The sequence below is a fragment of the Syngnathoides biaculeatus genome, chromosome 22 (assembly GCF_019802595.1).
Source record: "Syngnathoides biaculeatus isolate LvHL_M chromosome 22, ASM1980259v1, whole genome shotgun sequence".
Taxonomy (NCBI): domain Eukaryota; kingdom Metazoa; phylum Chordata; class Actinopteri; order Syngnathiformes; family Syngnathidae; genus Syngnathoides; species Syngnathoides biaculeatus.
Window position 1 is genome coordinate 2,172,108 of NC_084661.1, and position 19,766 is coordinate 2,191,873.

The 19,766-nt window shown below is 43.7% G+C and overlaps 1 protein-coding gene across 1 annotated transcript; it reads left to right on the forward strand.

Moving 5' to 3' along the window:
* Window positions 1–13,187: 13,187 nt before the first annotated feature.
* Window positions 13,188–19,396, forward strand: wfikkn2b (WAP, follistatin/kazal, immunoglobulin, kunitz and netrin domain containing 2b). Its single transcript, XM_061810600.1, has 2 exons — window positions 13,188–13,367; window positions 17,582–19,396. Exons 1-2 carry the CDS (start codon window positions 13,188–13,190, stop codon window positions 19,121–19,123), a joined length of 1,722 nt encoding a protein of 573 aa, XP_061666584.1. The 3' UTR covers window positions 19,124–19,396.
* The last annotated feature ends 370 nt before the right edge of the window (window positions 19,397–19,766 follow it).

A 19,766-nucleotide genomic window follows, 5' to 3' on the forward strand; every position in this document is an offset into this window, starting at 1 on the left:
ACATTGCTAAAAACTACCACTGTGGGGAAAGGAAGAGTTCGTACCTGGCTACATTTGGCATCGCTGCCCACTTGTCATCTCTACTGCCTCAAAGCCAAAATAGCCAGAATAGAGACTGACATATCTACGCTTATTGAGAAGGCTGACAGGCTGTGTGAGGACGCAGAAGAAAAAAGGAATCTGAGGTTTATCACTGAGGCCAATGCACTCAGAGGCAGAGCAAAGGACAAGAGAGCCACTTTGGCACCTCTGCAGCAACAAATAGAGGAGGCACTGGGTAGGCTCAAGGAGCTAGAGTAGGGGTGCTGAAACAGACATCAGTAGAAGACATTTGTGTATATACTTGCAATTGTAGTTAGAATCTGTTTTTCTGTATACTGTTATGTGAAGACGTTGACAATGGTCATATCAATGAGAACTACCACAAGGGGCGACAGGTGATCACTGTCACAGGTACTGAGGTACTGGAACATTTATGAACCAAGAACGGTTGATGGCACCATTGGGTGAGTCTTTTTTCCGTACTCTTGATTTCCCACGATGGCCCTAAATTTTCCGTGTCAGCCCCTAAGAATGCCCCTAAAAAGCCCTTAAATTTTTTGGGTCAGACTGAGTATGAACCCTGTAATACCAACATGTCACAGAATTACCAATTCAAATGTTATTCAAATGTACTGTAAGTTCATTCCCTCTCGTGTTGGAGTTAGCCGCTACCACAGGGGCTAAGTGCATGCATGGGACTTGGCTTGGGTGCTAGCAACCAGCTAATGCTAGCTAGCAAGGCCTGTGTGTTGGACCACAAAGGAGAAGACAAGGGCGCTAGCGAGGAGCTCACGTGGCTAGCAAGGCCTGTGTTTGGACTTCAAGGAAGAAAAAAAGGACGAGGACCGTGAGGACGCTGGACAGAGGAAAAACCACCTTCACCTTTCTTCACTCCTGCCTGGAGAAGCACCGCAGTAACATTGGGGTTTGAATTTGGTTTGCTTTGCCGGCAAGATTCAGTTTTGTTTGGGCCCATATCTTAGGTTAGCCTAGACATGTATGCAGTGTGTACCTGTTTTGTTCACTTTATTTACTGAATGACTGTTTGTTGAGTAAAGAGATTTGCTTTTCTAACCTTTATTTTGTTATTAAATGTTCACACTTTTTGTTACATAACCAGGTATATTATTTCATCATCTGCAAGACAGTTAGAAGTGGGGAGTTTATATGATAGCTGCTACATTAGTTCACCTTTACTCATAAGGGAAACATTATTTCAGAGACTTTTTGATGGAGGACTAAATGGACAAGTAAATAGTAAAGTTGTAATAGACAGAGTAATTACCATTGAATTAATTTATTAGTTTCCTACTTTGGAGTGAGGAAAGAACTCAGGTGGCTACCTCGTCGAAGTATTTTATACTGGAGAGGTGCAACAGTTAGCTAGAATTAGCTACAACTTCTAAAACACTGAACGGGATAAGTGACTAGAAAACGGATGGCTTTTTACAAATAAATGTGCCTTTTAATATTCCTGTTCATGTTTGAAACAACTGAAACCCTCTTCAGTTCTTCACTTCTGAAAATGAAGATGCCTCAGCTACTAAATGTTTAGTCATATGGATTATTTGACCTTTCATTTTACAATACAAGATTGAACTCCTACCAAACCACCCCATACCTTCCTAATATAATACGTAATTCACTCCAAATCAAAATGCCTTTTACAGTGAGAAGATTCATTTCTGTCGCAGTTCCACATAAATTGAACAGTTTTCCGAAAGATTAGAAATATTGGAATTAAAGGATTTTGATAAGAAAATCCTTGGAGTTTGAAACACGACCACAAAAATAATGATGTACTTAAGGTTGTACCCACTAGTGGGCATGATAGTGGCATTTATTGAAGCTACTAATATTATAATGATTGACAAAACGTCTGGCTACTTCTGCATACAGCCAGTGTGACATATTTGTTTATAATTGAAGACAACAATAGCTAGTAAGCTTAATGTAATATACTCTTGGATCCTTCTCATATTAGTAATGTAGAAGGCCTACCCCAGGCACTGGTTTCGCTGCTGTAAGGCTGGAAAATAACACATTTTTTAAAAGTAGATAAAAATAATAAATGAAAGGGGACAAGTAGAGAGGTTTGTTTTTTTTTTTTCCAACCAATGAGCAGCATATAAAATGACTCTTGTGCTGGTATTAGATCCCAATCACAATCTTCTTGTGTAGAGGCCAACAATAATGTAATGTGATGAAACACTATGACCAGCAAAACAAGAAATATAAATTGAAAGAAGTAGGTAAAAATAATAAACGAAAGGGTCCTGATAGCGAAAGTTTTTTTTATTTTTTTTCAGCCAACGAGCAGCATATAAAATGACACTTGTGCTGGTATTAGATCCCAATCGGAACCTTCTTGTGTAGAGGCCAACAATAATGTAATCTGATGAAACACTATGACCAGTAAAACAATAAATACTGCTTGCCCCAAAACCTACATTACATTTTCATGCAGTTTGATGTTTATAATTTTTTTTGGTGTGTGTATATTTTAGACCAAGGGTCATCAACCTCTTTGAAACATAATTACTTCTTGGACTACTAGTCTGACATACTTGACAAATTTGCTCTATACAACCATCCATTTTCTGAGCCACTTATCCTCACAAGAGTTGCGGGAGTGCTGGAGTCAATCCCAGCTGTCATCGGGCTGGGGGTGGGGTACACCCTGAACTGGTTGCCACCTTATCACAGGACACATAGAAACAAACATCAATTCACAATCACACCCAAAGGACATTTAGAGTCACCAATTAAGGAATGTTTTTAAGATGTGGGAGTTTACTGGAGTGCCCGGAGAAATGTATTTTTACTGGTGTGCTATTAGAACAGGCCCACAGGTTACTCATGTAATCCTTGGGGGCCCACAGGCACCAGTTTTGTGACCCCTGTTTTTGTCATGCTCTGTCTTAGCAATGTTATTGCATATAACAAATCAGGTAAAGGGAGTTCACACACATTTGCCACTGTAGCCATTCCTTTTCTCACCAAAAATGGAGAAAACGAAGAATCTATGACTGTCCATCTACTGCCCTGCAATTGAACTTGATGCTAATTGCAAGAGGTTCCAACTCACCCAAATGGGCAAAAAAAATAAAATAAAATAGACAACGGATGTTTGGCCACCTCCATGTCACTTTATATGTGGTACTATTCAGTTTGTCATTGGCTATGAAACAGTAAAACTTTTTTTTTTTTTCTCGAAAATTGGAACATGCGGTCAAAAACAAACAAAATACTCCCCGCACAGACTTGGACACAGCATCCAAATACAATGTTATTGAATGAGAAGGCTGCCTTAATAGCTTCTATGTCCTTGGCTGAACTGCCAAGGACCAATTGGGAATGTGCGGCCTGGAAAGGAATGAGCAGTGTGAATTATAATAACACACTTGTTTGTTGCCTTTCAAGTGATCTTTTAATGTCTTTTGTTCAAGATATTGTCCTCGGCTCACCTCGTAAAGGATCTCATTCAAAAGTGGTTGTGTTAAAATGTGGGTGGCATTTGTTACTTTGTTACATTTGACTCAAAGCTGAGCGAGAGCTGTTACAAATACAGAGAAGACGTCAACCAAGTTTGAGCAAAAAAATTTTTTCAAAAAAATCCATAAACTCTTTGTGTGGTTCTCTAGATCAGCCAGGTCTCTGGGCTACCGCTAAGAATTTTCTATTTTCTATTGGGTTTAGGTCTGGAGACTGGCTAGGCCACGCCAGAACTTTGATATGCGTCTTACGAAGCCACTTCTTGGTTTTCCTGGCTGTGTGCTTTGGGTCATTGTCATATTGAAAGACCCAGCTACGATCCGTCTTCAATGCTCTCACTGCGGGAAAGAGGCTGTTCCCCAAAATCTCACAATACCTGGCCGTGGTCATCCTCTTCTTAATACAGTGCAGTCGTACTGTCCCATGTGCAGAAAAACACCCTCAATGCATGATGCTACCACCCCCATCTTTCACAGTAGGGATGGTGTTCTTGGGATAGAACTCATCATTCGTCTTCCTCCAAACACGGTTAGTGGAATTATGACCAAAAAGTTCCATTTTGATTTCATCTGACCGCAAAGGTTTCTCCCATGACTCCTCTGTATCATCCAAATGGTCATTGGCAAACTGAAGACGGGCCTTGACATGTGCTGGATTAAGCAGGGGAACCTTCCGGGCCATGCATGATTTCAAACCATGACGTCTTAGTGTATTATCAACAGTCACCTTGGAAACGGTAGTCCCAGCTCTTTTTAGGTCATTGACCAACTCCTGTTGTGTAGTCCTGAGCTGATTCCTCACCTTGCATGGAGCTCCACTCTGGTTGAGATTTACCGTCATGTTTAGCTTCTTCCATTTTCTAATTATTGCTCCAACAGTGGACCTTTTTTCACCAAGCTGCGTGGCAATTTCTCTGTAGCCCTTTCCAGCAGGGTGGAGTTGTACAATTTTGTCTCTGGTGTCTTTGGACAGCTCTTTGGTCTTGGCCATGTTACAAGTTTGAGTCTTACTGATTGTATGGGGTGGACAGGTGTCTTTATGCAGCTAACGACCACACACAGGTGCATCAGATTCAGGATAATACATGGAGTGGAGGTGGACTTTGAAAGGCGGACTATAATATAAATCATTGAACAATCTACTATCCTCATTTCATAGCAATGGACTTTTCCGACCTGTCAATCACTCGTACAATAATAGCCAATCAGATAGCTGCATTGTCTTAACCCCTGACTTTACACACCTGTCTCGCCACATTGTCCCACAAGCAATGCTGGTTATCAGTTGCGTGCACTTTGAAAAGTTAAGGTTACGAACAAAATGGTCCTCAGATGCACTTGGGGAACGTACAATTCTGATGAAAGATATCCTGCTAGGTTACAAGGGGCCTGCTTGATTAATTTTCCAAAGGCTAAAACACAGTTGACAAAGTGTCTACGATGGATTAAGGCTTCCGGAAGACCACATGTACAACTCAATGTGAATGATATCAACAATCACAAGGCTGTATGTTCAAAGGTAATGAGGGAAAAGTATCTTATCTGAGTTTGTGCTTTATACATTGCAGGAGAACAACTTTCACTTTGTTAGTGTATCACTGACCTGCCGAATGGAGTGTGTAATGTTTCATGCCGAAGACTTGGGTTAGGGATTCTCAATGCGCGATGTCATCCAAGAGAAATGTCTGTTTGCCCATTTCTATCACATCAGACCTTTGAGACAAAGCACCGAGTTCGATTATGAGCCAAGTCAAATGAATACACCCACTCACTTACAAAGACTACAATGATATTACTCATGATCTTTCCAAGTAAAACGTACTCACACACACCCTGATTTACATATTTAGTACGATTCCACAATTTTATCCTTTTGGCAATATGTAGTTTGTGAGGCGTCAACCTTTTTTGCACCGATTGCCAATATTTCGCTGAAACTCTGACATTGCGTCCTGCTCCGTACAAAATCTTAATTCAGTGTACAAAACCTTGCGAGAAATAGTTGAGACCTCTCTGTAGATCTCTCTTGGATAAGTCTGACACATATGGCAAAAAACATACCCCAATATTATCTGGAATACGCGATAGAGAATCGACTTCAAACATGTTATGTTCAATCGCCATTTCGAAAGCTTGTGGGACATGGCTAAGGGGGCAGAGCTTAACGTCGCCATCGAAAAGGTCAATTTTCTTGGTTACAGAGCTTCTAGTAGAGTATATGTTAGATTTAGATTGAGATTTCCGCTTCTTTAATAGTGCTGTTTCATTAGACATAGGTACACACTATTAGCAATGGCTAATGACATGTATGCCAGTTTAGACACTGAAAAAGGTAAAAGTGATCTATTCAGGTTGGCCAGACAGAGACAGAGGGATAGTGATGGGAAGGATGTGGAGCATGTAAGGATAATCAAGGATAGAGATGGAAATATGTTGACTAGTGCCAGCAGTGTGCTGGACATGTGAAAAGAAAACTTTTAGGAGTTGATGAAAAAGAAGAATTAGAGAGAAAGAAGAGAAGAGCATGCAAGTGTGATGGACCAAGAAGTGGCAATGATTATTAAGGAGGGACATTGGAAAGGCACTGAATGCAGCCCTATGGGGGCACAAACCAGTGCAATCTGTAGGCCGGTCCCAAGCCCTGATAAATGCAGAGGGTTGGGTCAGGAAGGGCATCCGGCGTAAAAACTGTGCCAAACACAAATATGAGCGTTCATCTAAAGAATCCCATACCGGATCGGTCGTGGCCCGGGTTAACAACGCCCGCCCCGGCACTGCTAACCTGCAGAGCATTGGTGGAAATTCAGCTACTGTGGGTCAAAGACAAAGAAAAGGAGGAAACCAGATCCATCGTCAGAAAAGAAAGAGGAATGCACAGAGCCTACAACTGAGTGTAGGGACTTTGAATGTTGGGACTATGACAGGAAAAGTTCAGGAGTTGGTTGACATGATGATTAGGAGATAGGTTGATATTCTGTGTATCCAAGAGAGCAGGTGGAAAGGTAGTAAGGCTAGAAGTTTGGGAGCAGGGTTTAAATTTTTCTACCACGGAGTAGATGGGAAGAGAAATGGAGTAGGGGTTATTTTAAAGGAAGAGCTGGCTAAGAATGTCTTGGAGGTGAAAAGAGTATCAAATCGAGTGATGAGACTAAAATTTGAAATTGAGGGTGTTATGTATAATGTGGTTAGCGGCTATGCCCCACAGGTAGCATGTGACCTAGAGTTGAAAGAGAAATTCTGGAAGGAACTAGATGAAGTAGTTCTGAGCATCCCAGACAGTGAGAGAGTTGTGATTGGTGCAGATTGTAATGGACATATTGGTAAAGGAAACAGGGGCGATGAAGAAGTGATGGTAAGTACGGCATCCAGGAAAGGAACTTTGAGGGACAAATGGTGGTGGACTTTGCAAAAAGGATGGAGATGGCTGTAGTGAACACTTATTTCCAGAAGAGGGAGGAACATATAGTGACCTACAAGAGCAGAGGTAGAAGCACGCAGGTGGATTATGTTTTGTGCAGACGATGTAATCTGAAGGAGGTTACTGACTGTAAAGTAGTGGTAGGGGAGAGTGTAACTTGACAGCATAGGATGGTAGTATGTGGGATGACTCTGGTGGTGGGTAGGAAGATTAAGAAGACAAAGGTAGAGCAGAGAACCATGTGGTGGAAGCTGAGAAAGGAAGAATGTTGTGCGGCCTTTCGGAAAGAGGTGAGACAGGCTCTCGATGGACAGCAGAAGCTCCTGGAAGACTGGACAACGACAGCCAAGGTAATCAGAGAGACAGGCAGGAGAGGACTTGGTGTGTCTTCTGGAAGGAAAGGGGAGAAGGAGACTTGGTGGTGGAACCCCAAAATACAGGGAGTCATACAAGAAAAGAGATTAGCGAAGAAGAAGTGGGACACTGAGAGGACTGAGGAGAGGCGAAAGGAGTACATCGAGATGCGACGTAGGGCAAAGGTAGGGGTGGCAAAGGCTAAACAAGAGGCATATGAAGACATGTACACCAGGTTGGACACGAAAGAAGGAGAAAAGGATCTCTACAGGTTGGCCAGACAGAGGGATAGAGATGGGAAGGATGTGCAGCAGGTAAGGGTGATGAAGGATAGAGATGGAAATGTGTTGACTGGTGCCAGTAGTGTGCTAAATAGATGGAAAGAATACTTTGAGAAGTTGATGAATGAAGAAAATGAGAGAGAAGGAAGAGTTGAAGAGGCAAGAGTGAAGGACCAGGAAGTGGAAATGATTACTAAAGGGGAAGTCAGAAAGGCACTACAAAGGATGAAAAATGGAAAGGTAGTTGGTCCTGATGACATACCAGTAGAGGTATGGAAGCAATTTGGAGAGATGGCTGTGGAGTTTTTGACCAACTTATTCAACTGAATACTAGCGGGCGAAAAGATGCCTGAAGAATGGAGGAAAAGTGTTCTAGTTCCCATTTTTAAGAACAAAGGGGATGTTCAGAGCTGTGGGAACTATAGAGGAATAAAGTTGATGAGCCACACAATGAAGTTATGGGAAAGAGTAGTGGAGGCTAGACTCAGGACAGAAGTAAGTATCTGCGAGCAACAGTATGGTTTCATGCCTAGAAAGAGTACCACAGATGCATTATTTGCCTTGAGGATGCCAGTGGAAAAGTACAGAGAAGGTCAGAAGGAGCTACATTGTGTCTTTGTGGACCTAGAGAAAGCCAATGACAGAGTACCAAGAGAGGAACTGTGGTACTGCATGCGTAAGTCTGGTGTGACAGAGAAGTATGTTAAAATAGTACAGGACATGTATGATGGCAGCAGAACAATGGTGAGGTGTGCCTTAGGTGTGACAGAGGAATTTAAGGTGGTGGTGGGGCTGCATCAGGGATCAGCTCTGAGCCCCTTCCTGTTTGCATTGGTAATGGATAAGCTGACAGATGAGGTTAGACTGGAATCCCCTTGGACCATGATGTTCGCAGATGATATTGTGATATGCAGTGAAAGCAGGGAGCATGCAGAGGAACAATTAGAAAGATGGAGACATGCACTGGAAAGGAGAGGAATGAAGATTAGCCGAAGTAAAACAGAATATATGTGCGTGAATGAGAAAGGTGGAGGGGGAAGAGTGAGGCTACAGGGAGAAGAGATAGCGAGGGTGGAGGAGTTCAAATATTTAGGATCAACAATCCAGAGCAGTGGTGAGTGTTGTAAAGAAGTGAAGAAACAGGTCCAAGCACGTTGGAAGAGCTGGCGGAAGGTGTCTGGTGTGTTATGTGACAGAAGAGTCTCTGCTAGGATGAAGGGCAAAGTTTACAAAACAGTGGTGAGGCCGGCCATGATGTGCGGATTAGAGACGGTGGCACTGAAGAAACAACAGGAAGCAGAACTGGAGGTAGCAGAAATGAAGATGTTGAGGTTCTCGGTCGGAGTGACCAGGTTGGATAGGATTAGAAATTAGCTCATTAGAGGAACAGCCAAAGTTGGATGTTTTGGAGACAGGATTCGAGAGAGCAGACTTCGATGGTTTGGACATGTTCAGAGGCGAGAGTGAGTATATTGGTAGAAGGGTGCTGAGGATGGAGCTGCCAGGCAAAAGAGCAAAAGGAAGACCAAAGAGAAGGTTTATGGATGTGGTGAGGGAAGACATGAGGGCAGTTGGTGTTAGAGAGGAAGAGGCAGGAGATAGGTGCACATGAAAAATAATGACGTTCTGTGGCAAATCCCAATATATATCCTCCATTCAGAGCAGACTTCGATGGTTTGGATATGTTCAGAACCAAGAGAGTGAGTATATTGGTGGAAGGGTGCTGAGGATGGCGCTGCCAGGCAAAAGAGCGAGAGGAAGACCAAAGAGAAGGTTTATGGATGTGGTGAGGGAAGACATGAGGGCAGTTGGGGTTAGAAAGGAAGATGGAGAAGGTAGGCTAAAATGGAAAAAGATGACACGCTGTGGCAACCCCTAACGGGACAAGCCGAAAGGAAAAGAAGAAGAAGACATTGAAAAGGCACTGAAGAGGATGAAAAATAGAAAGCCACATGGTCCAGATGGCATACCTGTGGAGGTATGGAAGCAATTTGGAAAGATGGTTGTTGAGTTTTTGACCAGCTTGTTCAACAGAATTCTAGATGGTAAAAACATGCCTGAAAATGGAGGAAAAGTATACACGTGCCCATTTCTAAGAACAAGGATGATGTGGAGAGCTCTGGGACTATAGTTGATGAGCCTCACAACGAAGTTATGGGAATGAGTCGTGGAGGCTTGACCCAGGATATTAGTAACAGTGATGAAAGTCCTCAGGATTTTCCCGGAATTCCGGATTTTTAAATTTTCATGAAAATTGCTCCAGAAAATGTAGGAAAAATCGCCTAAAATTAATCCCGATATTAGTTGACAACATTGGACGAACGTGTTTTGCTTTCACGAGCGTAGCCATGTTGAGGGCACGAACACTTGTAACAGTAATGCCCCTCCCATGCATTATCTCAAGTCGTTGCTTCTTTTGTGTGGTCTTGATATTAATTTACGTGTTTATTTTATAAACGTTGTTAACTAAACAAGGCTGCTTCAAAACAACCGGCATTCACCCGGAAACAGGAAATGCAAGTTAACCGTACTGAGCATGTACGAAAGCGCATGTTCAGAATTGCTTCACGTAATGCGAGCGCATTTACGTCAAAAGTCATCAACATCATGAGGCATGTCAAAGGAAATTCAGTTACACCAGGCAGGGGTGCTCTTTGCGTCGATCACGAGGCAGTGTGACGGCGTAAAAAAAAAACAAAAAAAAAAACAGACTATCATCCACCTCGTCGCTTGATTCAGGTGTGGCCAATACGTGGAGCGCATGCAGGATAAAGGTGCGTTCTAGCAAGTCGGCCTCCTATTTACGGCAGTCCCATTGTGCTTGCCCCCCCACTCTCCCAACAATACGTCACGATTTCCGACAGGAATGTTTGTTACAATGTATTGCAAGCTTGTTGCCACAAACTCCGATTATATTGAACTAAACTTTCAGCATTTTCAAAATATTGCCTGTATAGACCGTTCATATTTATTCCTTAACAGGCCAGTGCATTTAACTTGTCTTGAGGTTAAGTTTGGCAGATCAATTTATTGATTATTGATGAAAATCTTTAAATACCGTTTATATCATGTTCTACTAATATCAGTTAAAATTTCAAATGATCATTTCTGAGTTTTAAATTTTACTTTTCTATTTTAGTTATGTATTTATTTTATTTCTAATTTACAGTTATGTTATATTAATCCAGTCACTTATTTAAAGGCCATCTTACACCCGCAACTTTATCTGCGAGCATGACTGACCACACCCATACATGTTTCAAATGTGAGTGACTGTGTATGTATATATATATATATATATATATATATATATATATATATATATATATATATATATATATATATATTAAAGGCAACTGATTGTACTATTAGTATTACTAGATCTATATCTAAGATAGTGAGCAATGTGGTCGAGTGTATCAGGACAACGCGACGTAACAAGTTTGAGACTTAAACGTTAATAGTAATTACTACAGATCAACTTCTTTAACATGTTTTGCTGTATGGTGTAGAAATTCTAGGATATATTCTATATCTATAATATGTATAATGTGCGGGAAAGGACAATTTTAGATGTCTTTTTACTTAATAGTTCACTTAATTCATTTGTCTTGAGATAAGATGGCATATTTTAAGCATATTTTAATGACAAATGTGATTTTGTACTATCCAGTGATAGGGGCATGGGGGGCAAAAAAAATCTGGGCGTGGCTCTTGGGGAACTTCTGCCCAATTTTTTGGGGGGTCAGGACTTAGAAATTTTACTTTCAATTTTTGTCTGAATTTTGTTCACAGATATCGCCAGAATGCACCACAGCCATCCATTTTTTCAAAAATTTCCCAGGGGGGAAATTCCCCCAGACCTCCGAGTGCTCGCATTTGTATTTTCAGGAATTTTCCCGAAAGTCTACTTTCATCTCTAAAATAAGTATTTGCGTGCAGCAGTATGGTTTCATGCCTTGAAGATGTCCATGGAAAAGTACAGAGAATCTTGGAAGGAGCTACATTGTTTCTTTGTGGATCTTGAGAAAGCCTATGACAGAGTTCCAAGAGAGGAACTGTGGTACTGCATGGGTAAGTCTGATGTGGTGGAGAAATATGTACAGGATATGCATGAGGGCAGGAGAACAGTGGTGAGGTCTGCCATAGGTGTGACAGAAGAATTTAAGGTGGAGGTGGGACTGCATCAGGTATCAGCTCCGAGCTCCATCCTGTTTGCTGTGGTAATGGATAGGCTGACATAGGAAAATAGATAACGAGGGTGGACAACTTCAAATACTTGGGGTAAACAATCAAGAGCACTGCTGAGTCTGGTAAGGAAGTGTAGAAATGCATCCAAGCAGGTTGGAACAGCTAGCAGAAGGTGTCTGGTGTGTTATGTGGCTGAAGAGTGTCTACTCGGATGAAGGGCAAAGTTTATAAAACAGTGATGTGGGCGGCCATGATGTACGGATTGTAGATGGTGGTACTGAAAAAACAACAGGAAGCAGAACTGGAGGTGGCAGAAATGAAGATGTTAAGGTTCTCGCTAGGAGTGAGTAGAGTGGATAGGATTAGAAATGAACTAATTCGAGGGACAGCCAAACTTGGATGTGTGGCATACAAGTTTCAAGAGGGCAGTCTTCGATGGTTTGGACATGTCCAGAGGCGAAGGAGTGAGTATATTGGTGGAAGGGTGCTGAGGATGGAGCTGAAGGCAAAAGAGCAAAAGGAAGACCAAACAGAAGGTTTATGGATGTGGTGAGGGAAGACATGAGGGCAGTTGGTGTTAGAGAGGAAGAGGCAGGAGATAGGTGCACATGAAAAATAATGACGTTCTGTGGCAAATCCCAATATATATCCTCCATTCATTTTCTGAGCCACTTATCCTCACAAGGGGCAGGGCAATGCTAGAGCCTATCCCAGCTGTCAACCGGCAGGAGGCAGGGAAACACCCTGAACTGTTTGCTAGCCATTCGCAGGGCACGTCGAGACAAACAGTTGTACTCTCAATCACAAATTTAAAGTGTCCAATTAATGTTGCATGTTTTTGGGATATATAGGGGGCTCTCATGAAATCTCACTGGTCTTCCTAGACCATTTATACTGTATCATCCAATGAAATAAGTCCAGTCTTTCTTAAATTAAGTCATATGAAACGTACCTTGGATGTGGCATTACACATTTCAAGTCAACTTCTGTACACCCTAACATTTTCCTGCAGCGGTCCTCTCTCCGTCTTAGCGCTTAGTGCGCTTTGGCACCAGTGGAGCATTCTAAGGGTTAACGTTGTGTGTGTGTGTGTGTGTGTGTGCATTTGGGAGAGAGGGAGGGTCACTGTGGGGAGGGGGCCTGTCAACAGGCAGGTACGCCGCCAGTCCCAGCCCAATGCCGACCACTAACTTAAAAAATGTTCCTCCAGTTTCTTGGTATCACTCCAACCTGTCCTGCTTTGCACTGCTTGGCAATGATCGCAACACCTCAGTCAAAGTGAGGGCGGGTCAGGCGATTGGACATGCGTATGATGTGCTCCTGCGGGTCTTTTTAATCCTTCCCCGACCTTACAACTTCAACCAACTTGTGTCTTGGGCGCTTGTGTTACTGCGCTCCAGTGCTGAGATGTGGTGGATGCTGTTTCCACGGTGGATCTGGTTTGTGGCCAGTGTGTCGATGGAGCTCCGAGTGAGCGCTCTGCCTTTTATCACATACTCACACCCGGGGATGTGCCCGAACGATGTGAATCCCAATCTCTGGGTGGACGCCATGAGCACTTGTACGCGAGAGTGTGCATCAGATCAGGTAAGCAAGTTTATTTCACAGTACAGGAAAATATATTAATAGTGACAAATATTTAAACAAAGAGCCTTCTTTGAGCTAATTGAAAATACGTTTTAAAATTTTTCAAAATAAAACAAATGTATGACATTTAAGTGAATATATTTCATTTTTATCACTATTATAGGCATCTTTTCTTCTCTGTTTGCATGAGCGAAACAACAAACACTTAAAATTTACTGGACATTTACATTAAAATTCCACATTTTATCTATTATAATGCAAGAGAAAAAAACATTTTTACTTTTGGAACTAACCAACAAATACTGTCAGAAGAACAGTACATTAACTTGCATTTACAGTATCTCACAAAAGTGGGTTGTACACATCACATCTTGCCAGTAGTTATGCTAACAACGACTGTTGAGTTTTTTTGTTGTTGTTGTTGAGGAAACTATCAATTTACAGTTTTGCAACCTATACACGGACTATTTTATTTTGTAGCCAAGTCTCATTTCTTCAGTCTTGTCCCATGTATATATTTAATTTACAATCATTTAAAAATGTGAGGGGTCTACTCACTTTGAAAAGCTACTGTGTGCTTTTTTTCATCCATCCATCCATCCATCCATCCATCCATCCATCCATCCATCCATCCATCCATCCATCCATCCATCATCCATCCATCCATCCATCCATTTTCTTAGCCACTTACCCTCACAAGGATTGGGGGGAGTGCTGGAGCCTATCCCAGCTGTCAACTGGCAGGGTTAGGTACACCTCATCTGGCACCTTTCAATGTGGAGGAGCAGTGTCTCTACTCAGAGCATCTCCTAGATTACTGAGCTTCTCACCTTATCACTCAGGGTGAGCCCAGGCACCCTGTATTTTGGCCACTTGTATCCGGGATCTTATTCTTGTTTTTTTTTACCCACGGCTGATGGTCCAGAGGTGAGGGTAGGAACGTGGATTGACCAGTAAATAGAGAGGTTTGCCTTTTGGCTTAGTTCATTCTTCACCACAATGGACTGATTAAAAAGTACTCATCGCTGCAGATGCTGCACCGATCTGCCTGTCAATCTCGCGTTCCGTTCTTTCCTCATTTGTGAACAAGACCCAAAGATATTCAAATTCCTCCACATGGAGAAGGATTGCACCTGGAGAGTACACTCCACCCTTTTACGACTGAGGTCCATGGTCTCAGATTTAGAGGTGCTGATTCTCATCCCAGCCGCTTCACATTCTGCTGTGAACCGATCCAGTGAGAATTGAAGATCATGGCTTAATGACATGCATGTCATCTGAAACAAGCAGAAATTCAATACAGAGGCCACTCAACTGGACCACTTCTACACCTCAGCTGTGCCTAAAAATTATAGTACAGATTCAGAGACAAAAAACAGTCTTGGCGTAGTCCAACCCTCAACGGAAATGAGTCCAACTAACTGTTGGCAATGCAGACCAAACTCTGACACCAGTTGTACAGGGACCGGACACCCTGTATCAGGGTTTCAGACGCACATACTTCCGATGAAGCACCCATAGGACTTCCAGAGGGACACGGTCTAACGCCTTCTTCAAGTCCACAAAACACACATGGACTGGTTGAGCGAACCCTCATGGACCCTCGAGGAACCCGCTGCTTTACTGCTTACAATGCGGACCAAACAAGTATTAAACAGCCCTCAACCCTACAGATAGGACAGTGCTCAGACACCCCAGATTGTGCTTCTTCATGTGAAGGCATGTTGGTGATATTGAGGAGATCTTCAAAGTATTCTCCCCACCAACACACAACCTCCTGAGTAGAAGTTAGGAGTACCCCATCCGCACTATACACAGTGTTGATGGTGCCCTGCTTCCCTCTCCTGAGACACCAGCTGGTGCACCAGAATTTCCTCGAAGCCATCCGAAAGCTATTCTCCATGCCCTCACCGAACTCCTCCCACGCCCAGGCTTTTGCCCCAGATACCACTAAAACTGCACACTGCTTGGCCAGCCAATACCCATCACACCCGATAATACTCTTTCTTCAGCTTGACGGCATCCCTCACCACTGGCGTCCACCAATGGATTCAGGGATTGTTGCCATGACAGGCACCAATTACCTGATGGCCACAGTTCCAGTCGGCTGCCTCAGCAATTGAGGCAAAGAACATGATCCACTCAGGTTCAAGGTCCCCTGCCTCCTCCAGAACATAGGTGAAGTTCTGGCCTAGGTGGGAGTTGACACTCCTTCTGATTCTGTCAGAGCTTCCCAGCAGACCCTCACAATATGTTTGGGCCTGATATGTCGGACCGGAATCTTCCCCCGCCATCGGCGCCAACTCATCACCAGTTGCTGAACAGTAAACAGTTCCGCACCCCTGTTAACCGAGTGTACAAGACATGCTGCCACAAGTCCCCTGGCACAATCACAAAGTCAATCATCAAATGGCAACCTAGGGTGTCCTGGTGCCAAGTGCATGTATGGACTTCCATATAAATTACCCTCTAATGATGGTGTTTGTTATGGACAATCTGTGGTGAGCACAGAAGTCCAATAACAGAAAACCACTCTGGTTCCGATTGGGTGGCTGCTATTCCCAATCATGCCCTTCCAGTTCTCACTGTCAATGCCCACGCGAGCATTGACGTCCCCCCGCAGAACGATGGACACCCAAGCCGGAATGCTCTCCGGCACCTTCTCCAAGGACTCCAAAAAGGGTGGGTAGTCTTGACTGCTGGTTGGTAGGTTGGTGCATAGGCTCAAAAATAGTAAGGACCTCTCCCCCCACCTCAAGGCGGAAGGAGGCTACCCTCTCATCCACCGGGGTCAAGTCCAACGTACAGTACAGGCGCCAAGCCCAGGGGCAATAAGTATACCCACACCTGCCTGGGCCTCTCATTATGGGCAACTCCAGAGTTGAAAAGTGTCCAATCCTTCCCAAGAGGATTGATACCAGAACCCAAGCCATGTGTGGAGGCAAGCCTGACTCTCTCTAGTTGGAACTTATTGACCTCACACACCAGCTCGGACTCTTTCCCTTTCAGAGAAGTGACAGTCCACGTCCCTAGAGCTGGTTTTTGTAGCTGGGAATCGTATCGCCAAAGGCCCCGCCGTCGGCTACCACCCAGCTCACACTGCACCCAACCCCTATGTCTCATCCCACAGGCGGTGAGCCCATGGCAAGGGAGAGCGACGTTACCCTTTTGAGCTGTGCCTGGCCGAGCCCCACGTGCCACCAGATGCTTAACATATAGCCTTACCTCCAGGCCTGGCTCCAGAGGGGTTGCCCGGTGACCAGTGTCAGGTCAAGGCAAGCCTGAATCCATTTGTTTCACTTGTCATAGGGGTTTATGGAGCCGTGCTTTGTCTGGTCCCTCACCTGGACCTGCTTGCCATGCGTAACCCTACCAAGAGCCTGAAGCCCCAGACAACATAACTCCTAGGATCACACAAATGCCTCCACCACAATAATATGGGGTGGTCTGCAGTCTTCATTTCCTAATAAGAAGACAAACTATTGATGGTGCACTTTCATAAACTGAAGAGCTCTGTGCCAAGGTGTACATTTTTGGACATGCAGTTATTTTTGGCCCTAGTTTCTTAATAAGGTTTTCTGAAAGGCACTGTCCATACGTTATCGTGAGTAGTTGAATTCAAAAAACATGTTATGTGTGTTTTTGAACATGATCTGTTTTTTGTTCCTAACTTTGGAAGAGGGTCTCACTGTGACAACAATCAAGAACCACTGACATAGATGATATTTAGCATGAGCATTAAGCTAGCAGAAAAAAGGGCGAAGATATGTAGTCGTTTTAAATACATAAGGTGCAATTTTATGTTGTGTTTGACAGTAAATAACAGAGTGGTCTTAGCGTCAAGCCTCTTTTTTGAAGAAACTGGTGCTTGTTTGGAGTTGAGTCAATGCAACCACAGCAGCTCTCGTATCAAGTTTGTGCTCACAAGTCAAAGTAAAAAATAAAAAAAAAATAAAAAATCAATCGAACACCGTTTGTGTCTGAAAACATTTGTAAATAGAGTCATTTAAATTTCAAAACACAACTATATTTATATACAAGTAATCAATCTTTCCATTTTCGGTGTCCCTTTTATGTTAAAAACAATTATGTAAAACTCTTCCCCCACAGTGGCATCTTCTCTCCAAAACTGCAAAATGACCGTTACTAGTTTCATGTTTGTTTTTTACTACCTCATTGCAGCATCTGAATTTGTCTGTCTGTCTGTCTTCCAGGAGTGTGAATCCTTTGAGAAGTGTTGCCAGAATGTATGTGGGAATCGCAGTTGTGTGGCCGCCAGATACATGTTTGGGGAGGACAGCCCCGTGGGCATGCCCAAGGAAGCTACCTGTGCCAACTTCATGTGTACCCAGCAAGGGGCAGAGTGTGACATCTGGGATGGCCAGCCGGTGTGTAAATGCCGGGATCGTTGCGAGAGGGAGCCACACTTCACGTGCGCATCCGATGGCATGACCTACTACAATAAGTGCTACATGGATGCTGAGGCGTGCTCGAAAGGCATCAGCCTCTCCGTTGTCACCTGTCGTTTCCACCTCACCTGGCTGAGCACGAGCCCCGCGTTGCCCACGATTACCACTCTCCACCCGACTACCACACCCCTGCAGGTGACCATTCCACTTCTTGCAGAGCCTCAGGCGCCTCTTGTGTTGAGCACCCCCCTTCACCAGACTGTAGATGTGGGTGACACGGCTAGCTTCCTGTGTGATGTAACAGGGGCCCCCCCACCTGAGATCACATGGGAGAAACAGCTTTCGGAGGGGGTCGAGAAAGTTGTCATGGGGCGCAATCACGTGCAGGGGAATATGGTTGTCACCCATGTTGGCCAGCTTGTCATTTATAATGCCAAAATGCAAGACTCAGGCGTCTACACCTGTACAGCGCGGAACCCCTCTGGCATGGTGCAAGCCCACCACGCACTCATGGTGCTGCCCACAGAACCACCAAAGAGTCCAGAATCTATCAACTTGACCCAGTGTCACCCTGAGGAGTGTGCGAAGCCACCCGACAACCCCAAGGTTTGTAGGAGTGACCTGGAGAAAGTGAGCTGGTTCTATGAATCCCAAAGCAACAACTGCATTTCTTTTACTCACTGCTACAGCATTGGCCAACAGGCAACGAAGTTGTTCGCAACCTATGACAAGTGCATGCAATGCTGTGGTCCGGAGCTGTCGGCCCCCTGCGACCTCCCCAGCCTGCAGGGTCCCTGTAAAGCTTATGAACCGCGCTGGGCCTACAGCAGCAGCCTGCGCCAATGCCAGTCATTCATCTACGGAGGATGTGGGGGCAATGACAACAACTTTGAATCTAAAGAAGCGTGCGAAGAAATGTGCCCCTACCGGAAAGGTCATAACTGTAAAACCTGCAAGCCGAGAGGGAAGATCGTAACCAGCTTCTGTCGCAGTGACTTTGTTGTCCTGGGACGCATGACCGAGTTCTCAGCGGACGACTCTGGTCACGCGCTTGTAAATGTGGAGGAGATCCTTAAGGATGAGAAGATGGGCCTCCGCTTTTTTGGTCAGGAGCCTCTTGAGGTGAACTTCCTCAATATGAATTGGAGCTGCCCATGCCCCAACATCACAGCCGCTGCCGCTGAAGATCAAGTTATCATAATGGGCAATGTCAGCGAAGGCATGGCGGTGTTGCAGCCTCACAGCTACGTGGGGGCCTCCAGCCCACGTCGTGTACGGAAGCTTAGAGAGATCATCTCCAAGAACACATGTGACATTCTCAAAGCCATCACCAACAGTCCTCAGTAGGCTGTGTCCAGGTGGGCAGCATGTAAGGAAAACTATACAAATGTATTTCCGTATCTTTGGCTTTTTATTATACAACTGCTCTTTACCTGAAAACTGAATCCGAAATGGGACTGAAAAGTCCCTATGAGTCAGGCTTTGTGTCTTATACTTATGAATCCACCTCTATAATTTTGTCAATGAATATATTTCTTACATTTACTCCACGGTTTAAAAATGTATCCAGACCCTTCAAAGACACGAGCACAGGTATTTTGTTAAATTGTGGAAAAAAAAAAAAAATATATATAATAATCACACACCATTCTCTATCGGAATTTTTTTTTGTTTTTCTGCTTTCTTACTTTATTGCTATTTATTATCATATAAACTAATCTTTTGTTTTCGTACCACACAATGCTGCTGAAGTCAAGAGTGGCATTTTTCGATTTATATTATTTTTATTTTTTGAGTACCTTTGGATGAAAATAAAGTTTTTGGATAAATATTTCACATAAATCTGTTTGTGTGTTATTGTATCATTTTCTTTATTTTCGTGCTGCTGCAATCAAGTACTGATCTTGTGACCAAATTAACAATAAGGGGAGGATTTTAGTGACTTGGTGGTGGTGCAACTGTGCGCTGAAGGTGCATAAAACCGCTATTG